Source organism: Leuciscus leuciscus, assembly GCF_965113295.1.
Source record: "Leuciscus leuciscus genome assembly, chromosome: 18".
Lineage (NCBI taxonomy): Eukaryota > Metazoa > Chordata > Actinopteri > Cypriniformes > Leuciscidae > Leuciscus > Leuciscus leuciscus.
The window spans coordinates 28,704,224-28,722,651 of NC_138742.1; the positions used below are offsets into that span (position 1 = coordinate 28,704,224).

Here is an 18,428-nt window from a genome sequence, read left to right on the forward strand (position 1 = left end):
CACCAAGTGACTAAGTAGCAATACATACTCGTAAACAGCAAAAATCTTCTTAAATTAAATATTTTAAAGAAATGTCATTGGAGTACTTCAATAAACAGTTGGGAGCATGATTTACTAACTTACCAACTCTAACACTAGAGCTCCTGACACTAAAGTATTACATCTCAAAACATACGACAAGATAAGGTCGTGAAAAGGGTTGTCACTGTTACACAAAAATTATCATTATTATCATTGCAGTGAATACTGGAATATTATTATTCAAAACTAATATAGATCTGGTTGTGTTTTAATTAACAATGCAATACAAATTTTCATAAATTATCTCGATGGACAAAATGTGTAAGCATCATCATATATTAGCCAGTATGAGCTTAATCATTGCATATTTTGTAATTACATTCAAACCAAAAATTATTCAGACAAAAGATATAATTTTTGATATTTTTGTACTAGTGGTTGCAGGACACTATAGTTAATTTGTGTAAGCGAGCAAAATAAAGGAAACTGTGACATATTACACCCAAATATTCTTCATACAGTGACTACCAGTCAAATTTATATAAAAAAAATTGGGGCCAAAAATGATTCAGACACTTTGACCTGACCATGTTCTGCTGAAGTGTTTATTCTTTATTTGCTAAAGCGACCTTTTAACACACACACTGAACAAATGAAGCATTGCTTGGTAATCCGTTGAGCTAAACTGGTATTATCTAACTGTGTAGTTAAATTGAACAGCTATTCAACATAACTCATCTGTGAGACAGTCTAACAGAAGGATGGACAAAACCAGTGAAATATCAGCTGATCTGATCACTCTGAGTTCTTCTCATATTTTATTACCATTTTCTAAGCAAATAAACTGTGATAATGTGAGAAATGTTGAAGGTGTCTGAACACATTTAGGTTTGACTGTATATATATATACAGAAAGAAACAAAATATCAGGCGATCAGAACACATGTGATGTTTAAGATAGAGTTATGTGGACTGATACTGTGGGCAGAGCCTCAGCTTCCGGGCAGAATGTCACGTTAAAGCAAACACCCGATTAACATGCAGGTTTTATTGCTTGTGTCTTCATGGCGTCACGCTCCGTTACAACACGCATCAGCGACTGAACGCCATCTTTGATGGAGCGATGGATGACATATTCCCTGTTTACACTCTTTAATTAGACCTATTAACAACTCAAAAAACAAACACATGATGCAAATGATGAGGACGTGAGGCATGGAGGCGGCGGAAGACACGTACACACATACACACACACACACACACACACACACACACACACACACACACACTTCTAACGGATTCTCTTTGTGCTGTTAATTGGGCCTCTCTGAGTTAATTGAGCTGATGGAGTGAGACAATGCAACGATGCAGCTCTAATCACACACACACACACACACACACACACACACACACACACACACACACACACACACACACACACACACACACACACACACACACACACACACACACACACACACACACACACACACACACACACACTTACAGCAGAGGGCTTTCTGTAGCCGGCGGATCTTCATAGCCGTCCTGTACGCGGAGAACCGCACATTGTTGAGGTCAGCTATATGGAAACAGAAGAGAAAGCACAAGAAAAGTGAACAACACAAAGACTGTAAAGTGAACAACACTGTGACATCCGACACATACACGCATCCACAAAATTCATTTGACCGCATAAGTTATATACAGCATATTTAATTAAATATTTCACAACAAAAAGGACACGACATGCAGACTGATACAATGTTTGACTTCATCTTTAAAAAAAGGTCTGTGTTAATGAGTGTGTTTACAAGTATGATCTGACAACGGTTAAGGTTAATGTAATGTAAAATGTAAAGGTTATGTAACAGGTTGATCTGTTCTTATTAAATAAAGGTCAAACATGGTTAACACAAAATATGATCAATACAGCGAGATGTTTGTCTTATCTGTCAACTTCACACACATCACATTTGACATCAGCCTGAAAACAATTTGATTTTAAAATCCATTCTAACATGGTTTTCTAGTGTTTCCATAACTATCAGTGTGTCGCTGTAAACGTAAACACACTCATTAGCATTAGCCGCATAAATTAACGATGAGATTTGACGGCCTAGCCTGACACAACATTTGACTGATTCCATTAAATATTCATTCTGTTTTGAAACCCTGTCTTCTTTTAGATCCCGCATGCAAAATGAGTTAAAATAACATAATAGTAAATACATAAAATAATAATAACTTGTCATACTTTTTGACAGTTAACTAAAACTATTAAAAATATTTAGTTAAATAAAGTAAAATAAAATATAAACATTAGATGAAATTTAAAACTGAAAAAAATAAAAATAAAAATAAAAACATTGGCACTTACCTGAAATAAAATAAGTTAAAGCCGAAGTGCAAAAATTATTACATAATAAATGTATATATTATATAATAATAATAATAATAATAATAATACAATTATTATTGTAAAATTACAATTATTATTATTAATATATATATATATATATATATATATATATATATATATATATATATATATATATATATATATATATATATATACACACACACACATAATATATATATAAAAAAAGAAAACACTAAAAATGTCTATAACTTAATCTAGGATTAAAATATAGAACATAAAATCTTATTCGAGATATTAATGAAATTAATATCTTAACAGTATGAATTATTTTTGATATATATACACACACCTGAACCAAACACAAAACTAACTCTCTCACATCTGACTGACTCACATCTGGTTCGGTGCCATGTTTGTTTGTGTGTGTGTGCGTGTGTGTGTGTGTGTGTGTGTGCGTGCGCGTGCGTGTGTGTGTGTGTGTGTGTGTGTCGACTCTAGAGGTTTCCTGCCTCACAGAGACGGCAAACACGAACACACACCTGCACTGACAGTGGGTCTCTGCGGACACTTGCTGTCCAGTATTTATTCATCTGTGTATTTTGGTGAGACTTGAGTTTCTCTCAGCGCATCTCTCGGGCACAAAAGACGTATTCGACTCTGTGTGTATGTGTGTGTGTGTGTGTGTGTGTGTGTGAGTGTGTGTGTGTATCACTTACAAAGAGAATGATACAGCTCGGTCATCTTAGGATGGTCCCAACATGTCGTCTGACTGTGATGACTGCAGAAGAGGACAGAGAGGGAGAATTAGACTTTGTTGTTATTGTGTGTGTGTGTGTGTGTGTGTGTGTGTGTGTGTGTGTGTGTGTGTGTGTGTGTGCTTGTGAGAGAGAGACGCTATCTTGGACACAAAAAGGCTTGAGGGGGTGAACGACTGAGCTGAATGAGAAAGAACCAACGGATGAGATCAAAATCTAGAGCAGAAATGGAGGAAGAGCACACAGAAGTAGGGAGACGTGTCTTAAATACGCTCTGACTGTGTGTGTGTGTGTGTGTGTGTGTGTGTGTGTGTGTGTGTGTGCACTGGATTCTTTGTGCTATCTATTTCACTTGGTTCAAGTCAGATGTGACCTGACAGATCCATCCAGGGCCCTGGAGAAGTGTCCACTCGGCTGACCTCACTAACACAGCTGCCATTACATGCTCACTCTGGTTAGTGTCTGGCACATGCGCACCAATAGAATAAACGGGTGGAATGACAATTAGCATGGATATCGACAGGATTTTAGCCAATCAGAAGTGCTCTGTAATTGGTCAGGTTCACTGGGTCTAAATAATAATAATGTTCCTATTTCTACGCTTCACTGCTTTTCCAACTTAAAGGGATAATTCACCGCTGGCTAAATGAGCTTTCAATTAAATGTGGCAGCCTGCACAGTAAACACATATTTTTTATATATTTATTTTTAACTACGGAAGACACTGGATTGTTAACAGCAGCGATAGTGTAGGGTTAAGGCGCATGACAGAGAGTATTGAAGCAAATCAACACCCTCTAACCTCCTTTTTTCCATCACATATCACCGGAAAGGCATTTATTTTCAATAAAAATGAAGAAAATATTCAAAAAGTGGAAATAGTGTCTAATGTGTGTTTAATAAAGTGTTTATCGGTCAAGGTTAGCGGTGGATGTAGGGAGGGCTTTATTGTCCCAATAAGGTGGCATCCATTTAATAATTTAAATAAATATATTAATTTAAACTCTATGTTATTATTTCATGCCATTTAAAGTACAACAACACTAAGGTGCAAATAGTGTCTGCAACTATTTATAAGTATAAAAAAAATTACTACTCTTTACACTTATTGCAAAGAAAATACTGCTATTTTTAGTGTAAGTAGAATCTACCGCTATTTTCACTTAGTTTAAATAACATCTATCGCTATGTGCACATTGTAAATAGCATTAAATAGCCTCAAAAAGTCATTTTGGTGAGTATTCTCACAAACACAGTCGGTTATGTCTTAAATGAATGTAAAGAGTTGAGAAGGAAAACGCATGTGCAACAGTATATTGGATCTGTGCATTCAGTCTTAAAGTGACAGAAGCCCAATAGTACTGTTTCAGTCTGTGTCATTAATGTTAATCGAACAACAAAAGACAAAGAGAAAAACACTCTGTGCTCTTGAATTTATATATTTTGTAGCTTTATTAAGGATTGATCTATGTTTAATGTATACAGTGAAGACTATGCATGCTATTTTACATTTGATTACTTTATTCCGGTTATTACTTATCTGACAACCACTGTTAGTACAAAAAAGCTTTTTGAAGCTTCAAAGTTGGTCACCATCCACTTACATTATATGGACCGACAGAGCTGAAATATATTTCTAAAATCACTTGTTTGTGCTTTGCAGAAGAAAGTCACACACCGCTGGTATGGCATGAGAACTTATATTGTTGTGCATTTTGGCTATTTCTTTAACAATCGGCCACTGAATATATCCTGCTAAATAATGGTTGGAGTTGTTATAGACTTGAGTCCAACACCAGAATTGCTTCTCACACACTCCCAAGCAAACAAGCCTGTGTCTCACTGAGAGCCAGAGCGAGAGAGCCAGATGCTGGGACAGAGGCTGTCAGCAGGTGTTAAGTGAATCTCCTCATCTCATTCACAGGTTGATGAGAGGTCCTCTCCGCTCCGCTGGCGTCGGGCGAACGGCTCAAACTGTCTCAGACTGTCCATCTCAGCCAGACCCAACAGACAGAGCGCCTGGGACAAGCGCAGCTTTAAATAGACCCTGATGGGCGTTCATGGTTCAGCTTTACTGACGCATGCATGGAGCCAGGTGACGGCGGATGATGGTTCTGTCACATAAATTGATTTTCAGCCGCGAGGATCAGTGAGGACCGGAGTGCACAGGGCTGTCTGGAGGGTAATCCGGCTGGTTACTGCACACGGGTGAAATAGGAGAACAGCGAAGAAGTGCCATCTACTCGAAACTACAGTGAGCTGCCTCGCTGCCTAAACAGCTGCTTGTTACGGTGGCATAACAGCAGTCATCGAACCCCACAAATGACGGATTTCAGACACTCAGACAGCAAATCTGGTAAAGTCCCCATGAAACCAAAATTTAGTTTTTTTTTTTGCTTTTAGTATATGTTAGCCTTCAGGTTATCTATAAGCTAATGTGCTACAAAACAATGACAAAAATCGGATTTAGAAGATATAAGCATTCAAAACTAACAGTCTCTCACTTTCGTCAATATGGATCAATGATTTCGATGACATCACTCTGCACTTCAGCTTCTCATCAGATTTTCTGTCCAATTAAAAGCTCTCTAGAATCTAAAGCCCCGCCCCCCTATATTATAAATAGACGATGAAGCTGCAGCCGAAATGGGTCACTTGTTCACACATTTACTGTTTTCTACATGATGAATGGCACATAGTGCACTATATAGGGGATAGGGAACGATTCAGACAATTTAAATATGCTTTCCATTGGGGCGAATTTACAGCGGATTACATGATCGAGTCGGTGCAGACCAAAAAACGTATCAGACCCATTTGAATTCTGCACAGAATGCCACATTTTAAAGCAATATGGAGGAGATTAGGAGGAGAAACTGTTAGACAGACTCGGCATTAGAAACAGTGATGACGAGTGGAAGAGATAACACCGGTGCCGTGCACCAACATACATCTCAAAACGATATCTACACAAAGTACACTCTTCAAACTACACATCCTCAGCATATGTTCACTGTTTTGCTTTAGTAACAGTTTCATATTAAATCTAAAAGGGGAGACTATTAAACTAGCTGTCATAAGCTGTCAAATGCGGCTTTATCAAGCTCAACAGCTCTGGCCGAGCGGTGATATAAATGAAACGCCATTGGCTATTTTAAAAAGGGGAGGAGCTGCTCAATATGATAAAAAATATAGTAAAAACAGAAATATTGTGAAATATTATGGCAATTTAAAATAGCTGTTGTGATGTTTTAAAAAGTAATTTATTCCTGAATTTTCAGCATCATTACTCCAGTCTTCAGTGTCACATGATCCTTCAGAAATCATTCTGATATGATGATTTGATGATAAAGAAACATTTCTGATTATTATCAATGTTGAAAAAAGTTGTGCTGCTTCATATTTTTGTGGAAACTGTAATACATTTTTTACAACATTTTCAGAATGAATAGAAAATTCTTTCAAAGGCATTTTTTGAAATAGAAATCTTTTGTAACAATACAAATGTCTTTACTGTCACTTTTGATCACTTTAATATGTTAGAAGTATTATTGATGTCAAACTTTTAAACAGTAGTGTAAATGTGCAAAGCACTGAAAACAAGTGCTAAGAAATGACTGCTTAGTTACACTCTGCAGAAAACAGCAGCAGACTCACGCTTACAGTGAAGGATGTGAGATGTGTTATTCACAGCGGTGAGCTGCTTACAGGATTACCTGCTGCTCACACACACACACACACACACACACACACACACACTTCTCTGAAGTCCACACACTGAGATGAATAAACATGAACTCTACTCAACTCATTATAATCACAAAACAGTCTTAAGAGTTACAGAAATAAGCTTTTCAACAAAAATTATTCGTAGATAAAATACTTTCCCTTTCTTACGACCTCTCTCTGTCACTCTTTACACAGGTCTGACATTTGAGACATCATCATCTCCACTTGACATGCTCTAAAATCTCAGCTCATACTAACCAACACACACACGCACGCACGCACACACACTCCTCTCTAGTTTCAAACACACTTCATCCCTTTGATCTCTCCAATTAATGTTTGACTATATGAGTCTTGTAAGTATTGGTGTGTGTAAGAGAAAGTGTGTGTTTCGGTGGAGAAGAGTCAGTATTTCACTCATGTGAGCCGCAGGAACTATGACTTATATAAGACTGATCCAAATGAACACAGACAGCCTTCCGGGGAAGTTAAGAAAGAATGACAGAACCATTATTATTATAAAACAATATTCAAAAAAATTTGAATAATGATAAAAATAATGTTAATAATAATAATTAAAAACAACAATAATAGTTATAGTTATATACATAAATATACACATATAAATGCACACACACACACACACACACACACACACACACACACACACACACACACACACACACACACACATACACACACACACACACACACACACACACACACACACAAACAAACAGCTATTTTAAAATACTATTCAAATAACAATACAACCCTTTCACACATCTCTCTTCTAACATAGTAACAATATTAATAATAATAAAAATACATACATTTTATATTTCCTTTGTATTTATTAGTTCAGTAAGGTGCCATGCAATAAGCAAAATAATGTTCTGGTGGGCAGGTTAAAATAAATAAATAAATAAACAAACAAACAAACAAAACTGTGCGCAGACAGGAGAGTGAAACATGGACACAACCAAAAACACACAGAAAGAGATCGTAACCCACATGTAAGACCAGGAACAGTGTGAATGCAGGGAGAACTGGGTTCTTTTTCACTTTTTGACCACTTAAAGATGTTTTATTAAAGATAACCCAATGGTGAAAACACCTTGCCACACTAAATACCCACTTATTTTGTCACAATTCTTTAAAGTTATTACACAGACACATCAGCCGGTGTAGATCGCCCTGCGCACTGAGCTTTGTCTTCAGAGGGGTCAGGGCATTCCCTCACAACCACCGGGATACAGAGTCAGCGACTTTTAATTAGAAAGGCCAGTACGCTTTGCTAATTCACCCAGCCTCAGAGCCGAAGACCAATGAGGCGCGAGGACACGGTACAGAGAAGCAAACGTGTGTTCTGGAGAGCAGCGCTCTAGATGTAAGAGCACAGAGACTCTCACACAAAGGTTTTGTGGAAATGTAAGAAAGATTCCCTCAGGAAATGAAACGATGAAGGGGAAAAAAGGATCTCTGGTGTATTCATATATGCACAGCCATATGGGTGCTGTCAGAGCCATCCGTGCAAAAGAAGTTCAGCTACTGGCCATTCCTCACTATACACCTGCCGCCCCACACACACACACACACACACACACACACACACACACACACACACACACACACACACACACACACACACACACACACACACACACACACACACACACACACACACACACACACACACACACACACACACACACACACACACACACACACACACACACAGGCCCCCTTTCATCTCCTTTTCTACACTACAAAACTCCAGGGATCTGGACGACATGGAACAATCGGTTCGGCACAATAACTGACTAATAACTGCAGTAACCATGCATTTTAATGGACACTACATATACCATGGAGGAATTTTCGTATTATTATTTCTCTTGGTTACTATTATTTTTTTCCATCTTAATTCACATGTCATTCATCCTCCTCTATTACTGGACGATTTCCAAGCCGGTCCATTGTTGGGATGTATGCAACAATCACTCTCCTCACTCTCTCACTCACTCTCACTCACTCACTCTCAATCACTCACTCTCACTCACTCTCACTCACTCACTCTCACTCACTCTCACTCACTCACTCTCACTCACTCACTCTCACTCACTCACTCTCACTCTCTCTCACTCTCTCTCACTCTCTCTCACTCACTCTCACTCACTCTCACTCTCTCTCACTCTCTCTCACTCACTCTCACTCACTCTCACTCACTCACTCTCACTCACTCACTCTCACTCACTCACTCTCACTCACTCTCATTGTCTCTCGAGGCTTGATGGGCACTTGAAGGGAAAATGCATTCAGGCAAAAGATCTGTAACTGAGGGAACTGCCTGTAGTCTGCAGAGACGCACGCATGCATTTACTGAACATTGCATTAAATTGATCAAAGGTGCAAAATTGTTACAAAAGATTTCGATTTCAAATAAATTGTTATTTTGATTAACTTTCTATTCATAAATTCATAAATTCAGATTTTTTATTTTATAAAAAAATATTAAAACACTAATAGCAGCACAGTTTAATGGTTTCCAACTTTGATAATAATCAGAAATGTTTCTTGAGCATCAAATCCTCATATTAAATTGATTTCTGAAGGATCATGTGACACTGAAGACTGGAGTAATGATGCTGAGAATGCAGCTTTGATCACAGGAATACATTACATTTTACAATATATTACAACAGAAAACAATTTGCTAATTTAATAATATTTCACAAAATGACTGTTTCTTACCGACCCCACACTTTTGAATGGCAGCGCATGTGAAATACACAATAATCTACTTCTGAAAGTTATGTGGAACTTTGTTAATGCCGACAGAGAAGCACATGAGCCGTACATCAGTTCGCTGGTGTGTTTCTAAGTTCAGAAAGCGGATTTAACACCAAACGTGAAAGAAACTTTGCTGTCAAATAGAGTCGGTTCTGCTTCAACAGCTCTAAAGTGAAAGCACCCTTAAAGAGATCAGTCCGCATGGGAACAGATGTGCGAGTATGTCAGAGACAGCACTTACTTGATGTAGTAGGGCACTTTATTCTGGGACACCGCTCTCTGCCAGGGCGTCTGCACTGAAGCTGCGGACACATAATAAAAGATTAGATGGGGTCTGATCATGATGGTGTTGGGAAATGAAGCATTAATTAAGAACATCTCTCTCGTATCAGCGGACGCGCACTCTTTTAATTTCTCCCGACACTAAACCCTCGTTCCAGAGGTACACACTTGATGATATATATTACACATCTGCTCTCTCAGCAGAATTTAGAGTACGCAACGCTGCTTTTGAAGCTAATGGCATGGGATACGGGATGATACAACTTCAAAGACCAAACTCAAAAAGTTTGAATCGCATCAGCATTACCCAATACACTGAACTCTATGGATCGAAGCATCAAGCTGCAGATAACTCCCAGCGCAGTCATGGAATGGGAAAGGGATGGGAAAGGACAAGATAGGACCGAAAAAGGACATGGCAGGTGTTGAAACAAGGTTCAAAGAAAAAAAGAATATGCCGCCAACCGTTCAGGGGAAAAAAAGGGGAAACAAGGTTTTATGAGACCTTGAGATGAGAGAGAGAATATAATTTTTATGTAGGGTTATTGTTACATCATCTTGTTTCATTTAAATGTAACTGGCACAATAAAGCCAATAAAGGAAACATTAAAACTGCTAAACTAAATCTAGTGTGTGTGTGTTAACGACTAATAGTAGACGATTACCCTCTGAATTATTAAACACAAAAGCTTCGCCACAGCTTAGTGTGTGTGTGTGTGTGTGTGTGTGTGTGTGTGTGTGTGTGTGTGTGTGTGTGTGTGTGTGTGTGTGTGTGTGTGTGTGTGTGTGTGTGCTGAGATGTCTGATTTCCCAGAGTATCTGACACTGGCTGCTTAATTTTTCATGGCTGACAGTTATTGTTTGTACGCGAGTGTAAACTTGCGTCAATTAGAATCAAATGAATTTTAATTAGTTATGTCCCCTCAATAAGAGTGAAGTGGCAAATGTCAGCGACAACGACACTGATTACATTAACACTCTACACAATCAATTACATTGTACATTTTGTGTGAACAATGAATATAAAAAAAAAGTAGAATAACAACTGAAAAAAAAAAACTGCTAAAAAACAATAATAAAAAAGAGAAGGAAGAAAAAAAGAACGCAGGTTAGCAACACATGAGACTTTTCACTGGTTTACATTCGGACCAAGTAACATCGGACCATTCTTCAACAAGCCGCATGATTTAAAGTATAATTTATGTCAAAAGGTGTGAAATGAGTTATGCAGTTGTAATACCTTTGTTTAAGGGTTTGATACAATTACTAACAGTAAGTATAAGCAACATCTTCTGAAAAGACCAACAAAATGGGTCACAGTATGTTTTAGTTGATGGCGTGCTTGTCTTCCCACTAGACTTCTTAACTGGTTTAACAAGCCAGGCTGGTTGGTCAACCAATTTCCCTAACGACTGGTGAACGGTCCAACAACTAGACCAGGACTAAACTAGCACTAACCATTGGAAATTCCTGCTGGTCTTTTTAATGGGAGAGTTATATTTATGCATTAATGCAAGTACCACTAAAGCTGCGTTCACACTACACGCGACTTTGTCGCTGCATGTCGCCGGTGGCTGGCGATGAGGTCGCTAGTGGGCGTTCCCACTACTGGTTGCCTTGTAATGTTTATGAATAACATCCAATGACAGCGAATCAGTTTTCTTGCCACTAAAAACAAACATTCTGGAGAGAAAATATTAAATATTTAGACTCGTAAAGCATGTAAGTTAAATGAACGAGTACCTGGGTCTCACAACTCCGAAAATATCAGATCAAAATTGAAAATAGGTGCTATCTGTATAAACAAACCACATATTTGAGCTTTAAACAACTACATTCTCAACTGAAAAACTCATATAACTACATTTCATGACACAATAACAGTAGTATTTTAGATTTAAAAAAATACTCCTCCATCTTTCTGTCGATGGGGCGAGGGGCTGAGCGGAGAAGGATGATGACGCGCGCTCCAGGCTCCACTCCTATTGGTTGTCGCTCGCGAAAGTCGCTCTTCATTTGCATAAAGTTAAACATTTCTCAACTTTGTCGTGTCGCCAGACACGCCCCATCCAGTCACCAACGGTCGCGACCGCGCGTGTCGCCGGAAGTCGCCCGCTCCCCATTGAAATGAATGGTATCGTGTCGATTTGTCGCGTGTAGTGTGAACGCAGCTTAACTTTTTAGGCAGGGTTGAAGAATAGCAACATAACATTGACATGATTATGTGAATTTATTCATATGTTTTTACTGTTTGAATATGGATTAGTGACTCACTGGATAAGAAGTGTTGAGAGGAAGGTCCAAAATCCCTGTGTGCTTCCCGTAAGAGCTTCAACCTGTCCTCTACAGCCGCCTGGAGAGAGACAGAGACAGAGAGAGAGAAAGATAGGTTGGTCGCTAAATGGAATATCACAAACAAGCTGAAGAAATGCATCCACACACTCACAGCAGGGTACAAAACTCAGCATATGAAAGACAGTAATGAACACACACACACTCAGACTTTCTGCAGTCTCAGTGAGTGTTCGAAAGAGATCCTGTGGAAAACAGATATGGTCTCATCACAGCTCAAACACACACACACACACACTTTCCAATTACTCTATTGAGAACAGCATACACACTCATACACATAGACAGGACTAATTACACAAATCACCTTTAGAGAAGGAAGGATTCATTAGAAGGAAAAGAAAAAAGAAAGAAAAAGGGAAAATAAACAGAAGGAAACATACAATGAATGAGAGAAAAAAAAAGAAGAAAAAAAAATAAGTATCCTGCATAACAGGAACAGGATGGGAAAGGAAAGAAAATGCAGAAACTATGTAGAGTACTTGCATGAAGGATGAGAAAGAGGAAAGTAAGAGAAAAGTAAATGAAGAGGAAAGGAAATAGTAAACAGGAAAATGATAGGAGCATGAAGAGGACTTGCATGCAAAGGACAGGAAGAGGAAGGATGAAGAAAGGAAAGGAAAGGAAAGGAAAGGAAAGGAAAGGAAAGGAAAGGAAAGGAAAGGAAAGGAAAGGAAAGGAAAGGAAAGGAAAGGAAAAGAAAGGAAAGGAAAGGAAAGAGGAAAAAGGATCAGAGAATGCAGCAGACTTGCATGAAGGAAGAGAAAAAGGAAGAAAAATGAAAATAGGAAACCTAAAAAAAAGGATATGAGCATGCAGAGGACTTGAATAAAAAGAACAGGAAGAGGAAGGAAGAAGGATGAGAAAGGAAATGAAATAGGAATTATGAAAAAGGATAGGAACACGCAGAGGATTTACACAGCTAATAACAAGAAGAGGAAGGAAGAAAATTGAAGAGAAGGTGTAAATGGAAAGGAAATTAAAGGAAAGAAGAAATTAGAAAAAGTAAAGAGTAAGCAGAGGACCTGCATGAAAAAAACTGGAAGAGAAATGACTAAACAGGAAAAGGAAATTAAAAGGACTGGTAAAAGAACTGGAAAGGGAAAGGAAAGGGAATGAAAGGAAATAACGAAGGATAGGACTATGCAGAGTACTTGCATGAAGGAAGAGGAAGAGGAAAGTAAGAGAAAAGGAAATGAAAAGGAAAGGAAATAGGAAACAGGAAAATAATAGGAGCATGAAGAGGACTTACATGCAATGGTACATGAAGAGGAAAGATGAAGAAAGGAAAGGATAGAAAAGGAAAGGCAAGGAAAATAAAATAAAATAAATCGGGAAGAAAACGGACAGGAAATGAAAAAAAGAAAAAGGAAGGAAAAGAAAAGAAAGAGGAGTATGCAGAGGACCTGCGTGAAAGGAACAGGACAAGGCAGGAAAGAAAAAATGAAAAGAGTATGCAGAGGAAAAGAACCGGAAGAGGGTAGATTAGGCAGGAAAGGGATATTAAACGGACGAGTAAAAGAACTGGGAAGGAAAGGGGAAGTGTACGGAGTGGGCAGAGGACCTGCAGTAGTTTCCAGCGCATGTTGAGGTTGTCTAACTGGCGGTTTGTGGTGGAGGACAGCTGGACGTCCAGTGGGGTCAGCTGACCTGCCAGATCATTCACAGCTCGAACATCCTGCTTCAGAGGAGCAATCTCCTCACGAAACGCCTGAAACACACACATACACACGGAGAGAGAAATAATCACATCGCCATCTTTATCTCTGCGTTTCACACACACACAAATTTAAATAAATCACCAGCCGGAGCCTTTGGAAATTACTCACACCATGTGTGAGAGGTGTAACAGCGTAATTTTATGATAAAACTACAAAAATAGCTTTAGGCAGGAAAATAACTGACTAGAATAATTGTTAAAGGAACAGTTCACAAAAAAAAAAGGAAGTTCTGTCACCATTTATCCTACCAGTGTGTTCTTACAAACCCAAACAATTATGTTTCTTCCGTGGAATATGTTAAGATAGAGATGTTAAACTGGATGTTCTCATGGCTCTTTTCCACATAATACATAAGACTAGGGGCTGTCAAGCTCTAAAAAGGAGCCCGACAAGCCCCAGTGCATGGTATTGTTAGTGTAGAGAAGCATCCAGATAAACATCATCTGTTATGCTCCAAAGAAGAAAGAAAGACATACAGGTTTGGAATGAAATGAGACTGATGACAGAATTACCATGTACCAATTATTCCTTTAATATGCCATGATGACTTGGCTGAACTTTTTCTGATATCATCCCTAACGATTAAGGAGCTCGGTCTGGACTCATCGCCATTGGTTATAGGCCTCAGTCGTGAAGCAGAGTAATAGGCAAGGCAAGGCAAGTTTATTTATATAGCACATTTCATACACAATGGCAATTCAAAGTGCTTTACATAGAAGAAATTAAAATAATGAAAAGAAATAAGAATAATTAAAACAGTTTAGAAAAATAAAATAAAATACAGTACTTTTAAAAAATAAAAAAGAATATTTATTATAGATCTTTCTTTCAAAGGATTCCCTTAAGACTTAAATCTTTCAACCTTCTTTTAACCTTCAATCTTCTTACGACTTCCATCTATCAACTTTCCTTTAACTTTCTTTTCTCCCTCATTTACTCACACGTTCTTTTCACTTTCTTTAGCACTTTAGCACTGCGTTCACATTCTTTCTCAGACGAAAACTTTAATATCGTCATTTAAATACTGTTCTACTTTCAAACCCACATTAATCACTTTCACATTATCACCTTCTGAGTGGGCATTTACAGTTTCGGGCTAAATGCCCTGCTGACATAGGAGAAATTAAAATAATTAAAAGAAATAAGAATAATTAAAACAGTTTAGAAAAATAGAGTAAAATACAGTACAGTACAAACAGTCGGACGAACAGCGGCACAGTGCTCATTCAGTAAATGCACAGCTAAACAGAAGTGTTTTGAGTCTGGATTTGAATGTGACCACTGTAGGAGCACATCTGATCTCTTCTGGAAGCTGGTTCCAGCTGTGGCCAACACATAATAATGTAACCATAATAAGCTCACCGTTGTCCTTTCGATGTGATCCTGTAGGGAATCTATGAGAAGGTCTCCCACAGGTTGCCATCCTGCCTTGAGCTCCTCGGCCTGGGCTAGACGCAGGTCCAGTTGGTCCATGGAGCTCTGGAGGTCCTGGAGTTTATCTAGCGCTCTCTCCACCTGCTCTTGCCAGGTGCCGGCGTGTCCCATCAGCCTGTCCCAGCGCTCACCCACCTCTGCGGTCTGCTTACGGATGGCCTTGGCCACCTGCTGGGCCTTCTCCTCCGGGGTCAGCTCTACGGAAAACCACAGACACAAACTCCATTCAAGTTACGTCTTCACTTCAGTTGACCTCATTTTGGAGAAGTTCTCTAAAAGGTTCTAAAAAGGTACATTTGGATTTTACGGGGCTAGTTACTGAAACGCTAAAGCATATACAGATGCTCTGTCTCAAACTCTTCTAAACCACAGAGAAGCCTAAAGGCCAATTCACACAAAGATGACTATATAAAGAACTAGTATTAATTATATTAAAGTGCCCCATTATGCTTTTTTCGAATATTACCTTTCATGCAGTGTGTAATAGAAGAATCGACTCTGAACGGCCTATACGAGTCATCAGGAATTCCAGTCTCACTTCTGTGAACTGTGAACAAATGCGGCAACACATTTGCATAATGGTTTCCTTTGGCTGGCCACGAAAAACGTCTATTTTGACCCGCCCTCAAACAAATATATTAAGACATATTTTGACCCGCCCTCAGATATTAAGAGCATGTCGAAAAGACATTGGCTGCGTCCGAAATCGAATACTTCCCTACTATATAGTATGCGAAAAACAGTACGCGAGCAGAGTAGTATGTCCGAAATCATAGAATTCGAAAAATAGTAGGCGAAAAGTACCCGGATGACCTACTACATCCGGCGAGATTCTGAAGTGCGCATACGATGGACACTTTACTATCCCATGATGCCACGGGAGAGGAGTTGTCGTCGTTATATTTGAAAATGGCGTAAAACGGAGACGCGGCTGTTTTCAAGTGTAAGTACTTTACAAAACACTTTTTGTTTATTTGAGGTTAAATTGTATTCGTTTAACATCATATAAGTAAACGATTGACTTGTTAAAAGTTTAAATAATGTAAATCGAGGGTACAAGTTTGTGAATTGGCTGCAAAATGACAATTTTATCATTATTATTATTATTACCGAACAGAACGAGCTAATGCCTGTCAGCTAGTTAACACTGTTTTATTTAAACAACGACGTTGTTTCTCAGTTAAATGAGAGAGTTACAAAACTTTAATTTTTTAATTTTACAACGATTTTATTTCTCCTTTACCAGTGTTGATATGTAATATGTGTTGGCTACGTAGCAAGCTACTGTTTCAAGTGTAACGTACCTCAACTTGTCCATGTAATATTAATATAATAATAGATTGACCATGGTTCATCACTAATGTTAAATTCTGTGTTGATTTTGCAGGGGGCTGATGAACACACCTGTGTTCTTATAGAGTGGAGAGTGGCTAATGAAAGGGATGAGGAAAGAAAAGAAAGAGCGACGAGCGAGAGGAAAGAGTCCTTCAGCTTTTAGAAATAATTGCTAAAAAAATTTATAAAGAAAACAAATGTTTCACACTCTCTTTCCATTTATTTGCTAGTAAGTTAATTTAGTAATGCTGTTTTAGCAAGTTTTATTACAAAACACTTAATTCCCAGGGATTTACAGTAGCCTAGTTAGATTGTCAGTTGTAAAGTGTTTAATATGTGGCATTGAGTAATTCATTTTTTTAAAGGGTGTTGTGTGTGCACTTATTTTGTGGCAGATTCCATATGTTTTTTGAAACAAGCAAATTGCAGGTATATATGAAAAATATGAGTGCCACACTGAAGAGAAATACCCACACACTCCAGACACCTTTAAAATGTATTTGCTTTATTTTTGTATATTATTTAACTTTTAAATGGATACAGAATACAAAGCTTAAAACTGCGAGCAACTGACCGACGACTCTGAATTGTGAGCACGAACGACGTAAAAACGCAGACGAAAGCGGAAAGAAGAACTAAAAACATTGCAGTCAGTGGAACGGGCTCTTTACATTTTTCGCGCTGATGTGACCGCGCATGTAACGTGACAATACCAACGTTCGTCCGTAGTACGTCCGGACTCCATTCATACTTAACTGTATTCATACTATATAGAACGTACTTTTTTAACGGTCGCGAAGTACGTTCTAATTTAAATGTAGTACCTACTCACATAGTACGCGATTTCGGACGCAGCCATAGTTCAGTGCTGCAAATTAGTGCTAAATTCAGTGCTATTATTGCAGATTATCTGTTGTTCTTAAAACTTTGAGTAAAGATAATGGATGGAGCAAGATTTGATTTGCCAACTTTAATGTTATATCAGTCATTCATGTTAGTGCTGGGCAAATACCCACATGTGCACCACAATAAATTAGAAATATACACATTGGCTTGTTGATGGATGTACACTTGTTAATGCTGATGCTGATGGTGAGGAATTACAGTTACAACATCTCATAATGTACCTCAAACTGAGTAGTGTATCACTGAGAAACACTGAGTCCTGCTCAAGTCATCCTTGTGATGGAGGTTCGGGTTGAATAACTAGTTCTTCCAATGTTTCATTATCGGACTCGCTCTTGGATTGATATGGTAAAATCGACGCCAGTGCTAATGTCTTTACAGTGTGTACAATCGCTGAGTACTGAGGAAGCCTAAAGAGCTGAAGTTCAGTTATGGTAATAGTTGTTTAGCTTTTGTCGTGCTTTACGCTGTAGACTAATCACAACAGACTGGGCCATCTGACCAATCAGAACAGAGTAGACCAATCACAACAGACTGGGCCATCTGACCAATCAGAACAGAGTAGACCAATCACAACAGACTGGGCCATCTGACCAATCAGAACAGAGTAGACCAATCACAACAGACTGGGCCATCTGACCAATCAGAACAGAGTAGACCAATCACAACAGACTGGGCCATCTGACCAATCAGAGCAGAGTAGACCAATCACAACAG

At 38.5% G+C, this 18,428-nt stretch overlaps 1 protein-coding gene across 7 annotated transcripts in view; it reads right to left on the reverse strand.

The window, feature by feature from the left end:
- Positions 1-18,428, reverse strand: part of utrn (utrophin) — a gene marked incomplete at its 3' end in the record, with an annotated part of 239,454 nt that overhangs the window by 53,906 nt on the left and 167,120 nt on the right. For 6 of the 7 annotated variants that reach the window (XM_082144953.1, XM_082144951.1, XM_082144949.1 and 3 more), the window contains exons 56-61: positions 15,399-15,667; positions 13,880-14,026; positions 12,238-12,316; positions 9,923-9,983; positions 3,121-3,182; positions 1,529-1,603 (exon numbers count right to left, since the gene is read on the reverse strand). In XM_082144953.1, the coding sequence (XP_082001079.1) occupies positions 1,529-1,603; positions 3,121-3,182; positions 9,923-9,983; positions 12,238-12,316; positions 13,880-14,026; positions 15,399-15,667 (693 nt within the window). Of the gene's footprint in view, positions 1-1,377; positions 1,395-1,498; positions 1,604-3,120; positions 3,183-9,922; positions 9,984-12,237; positions 12,317-13,879; positions 14,027-15,398; positions 15,668-18,428 lie in introns of those variants that run through there. The other variant, XM_082144955.1, reaches the window with a different exon arrangement.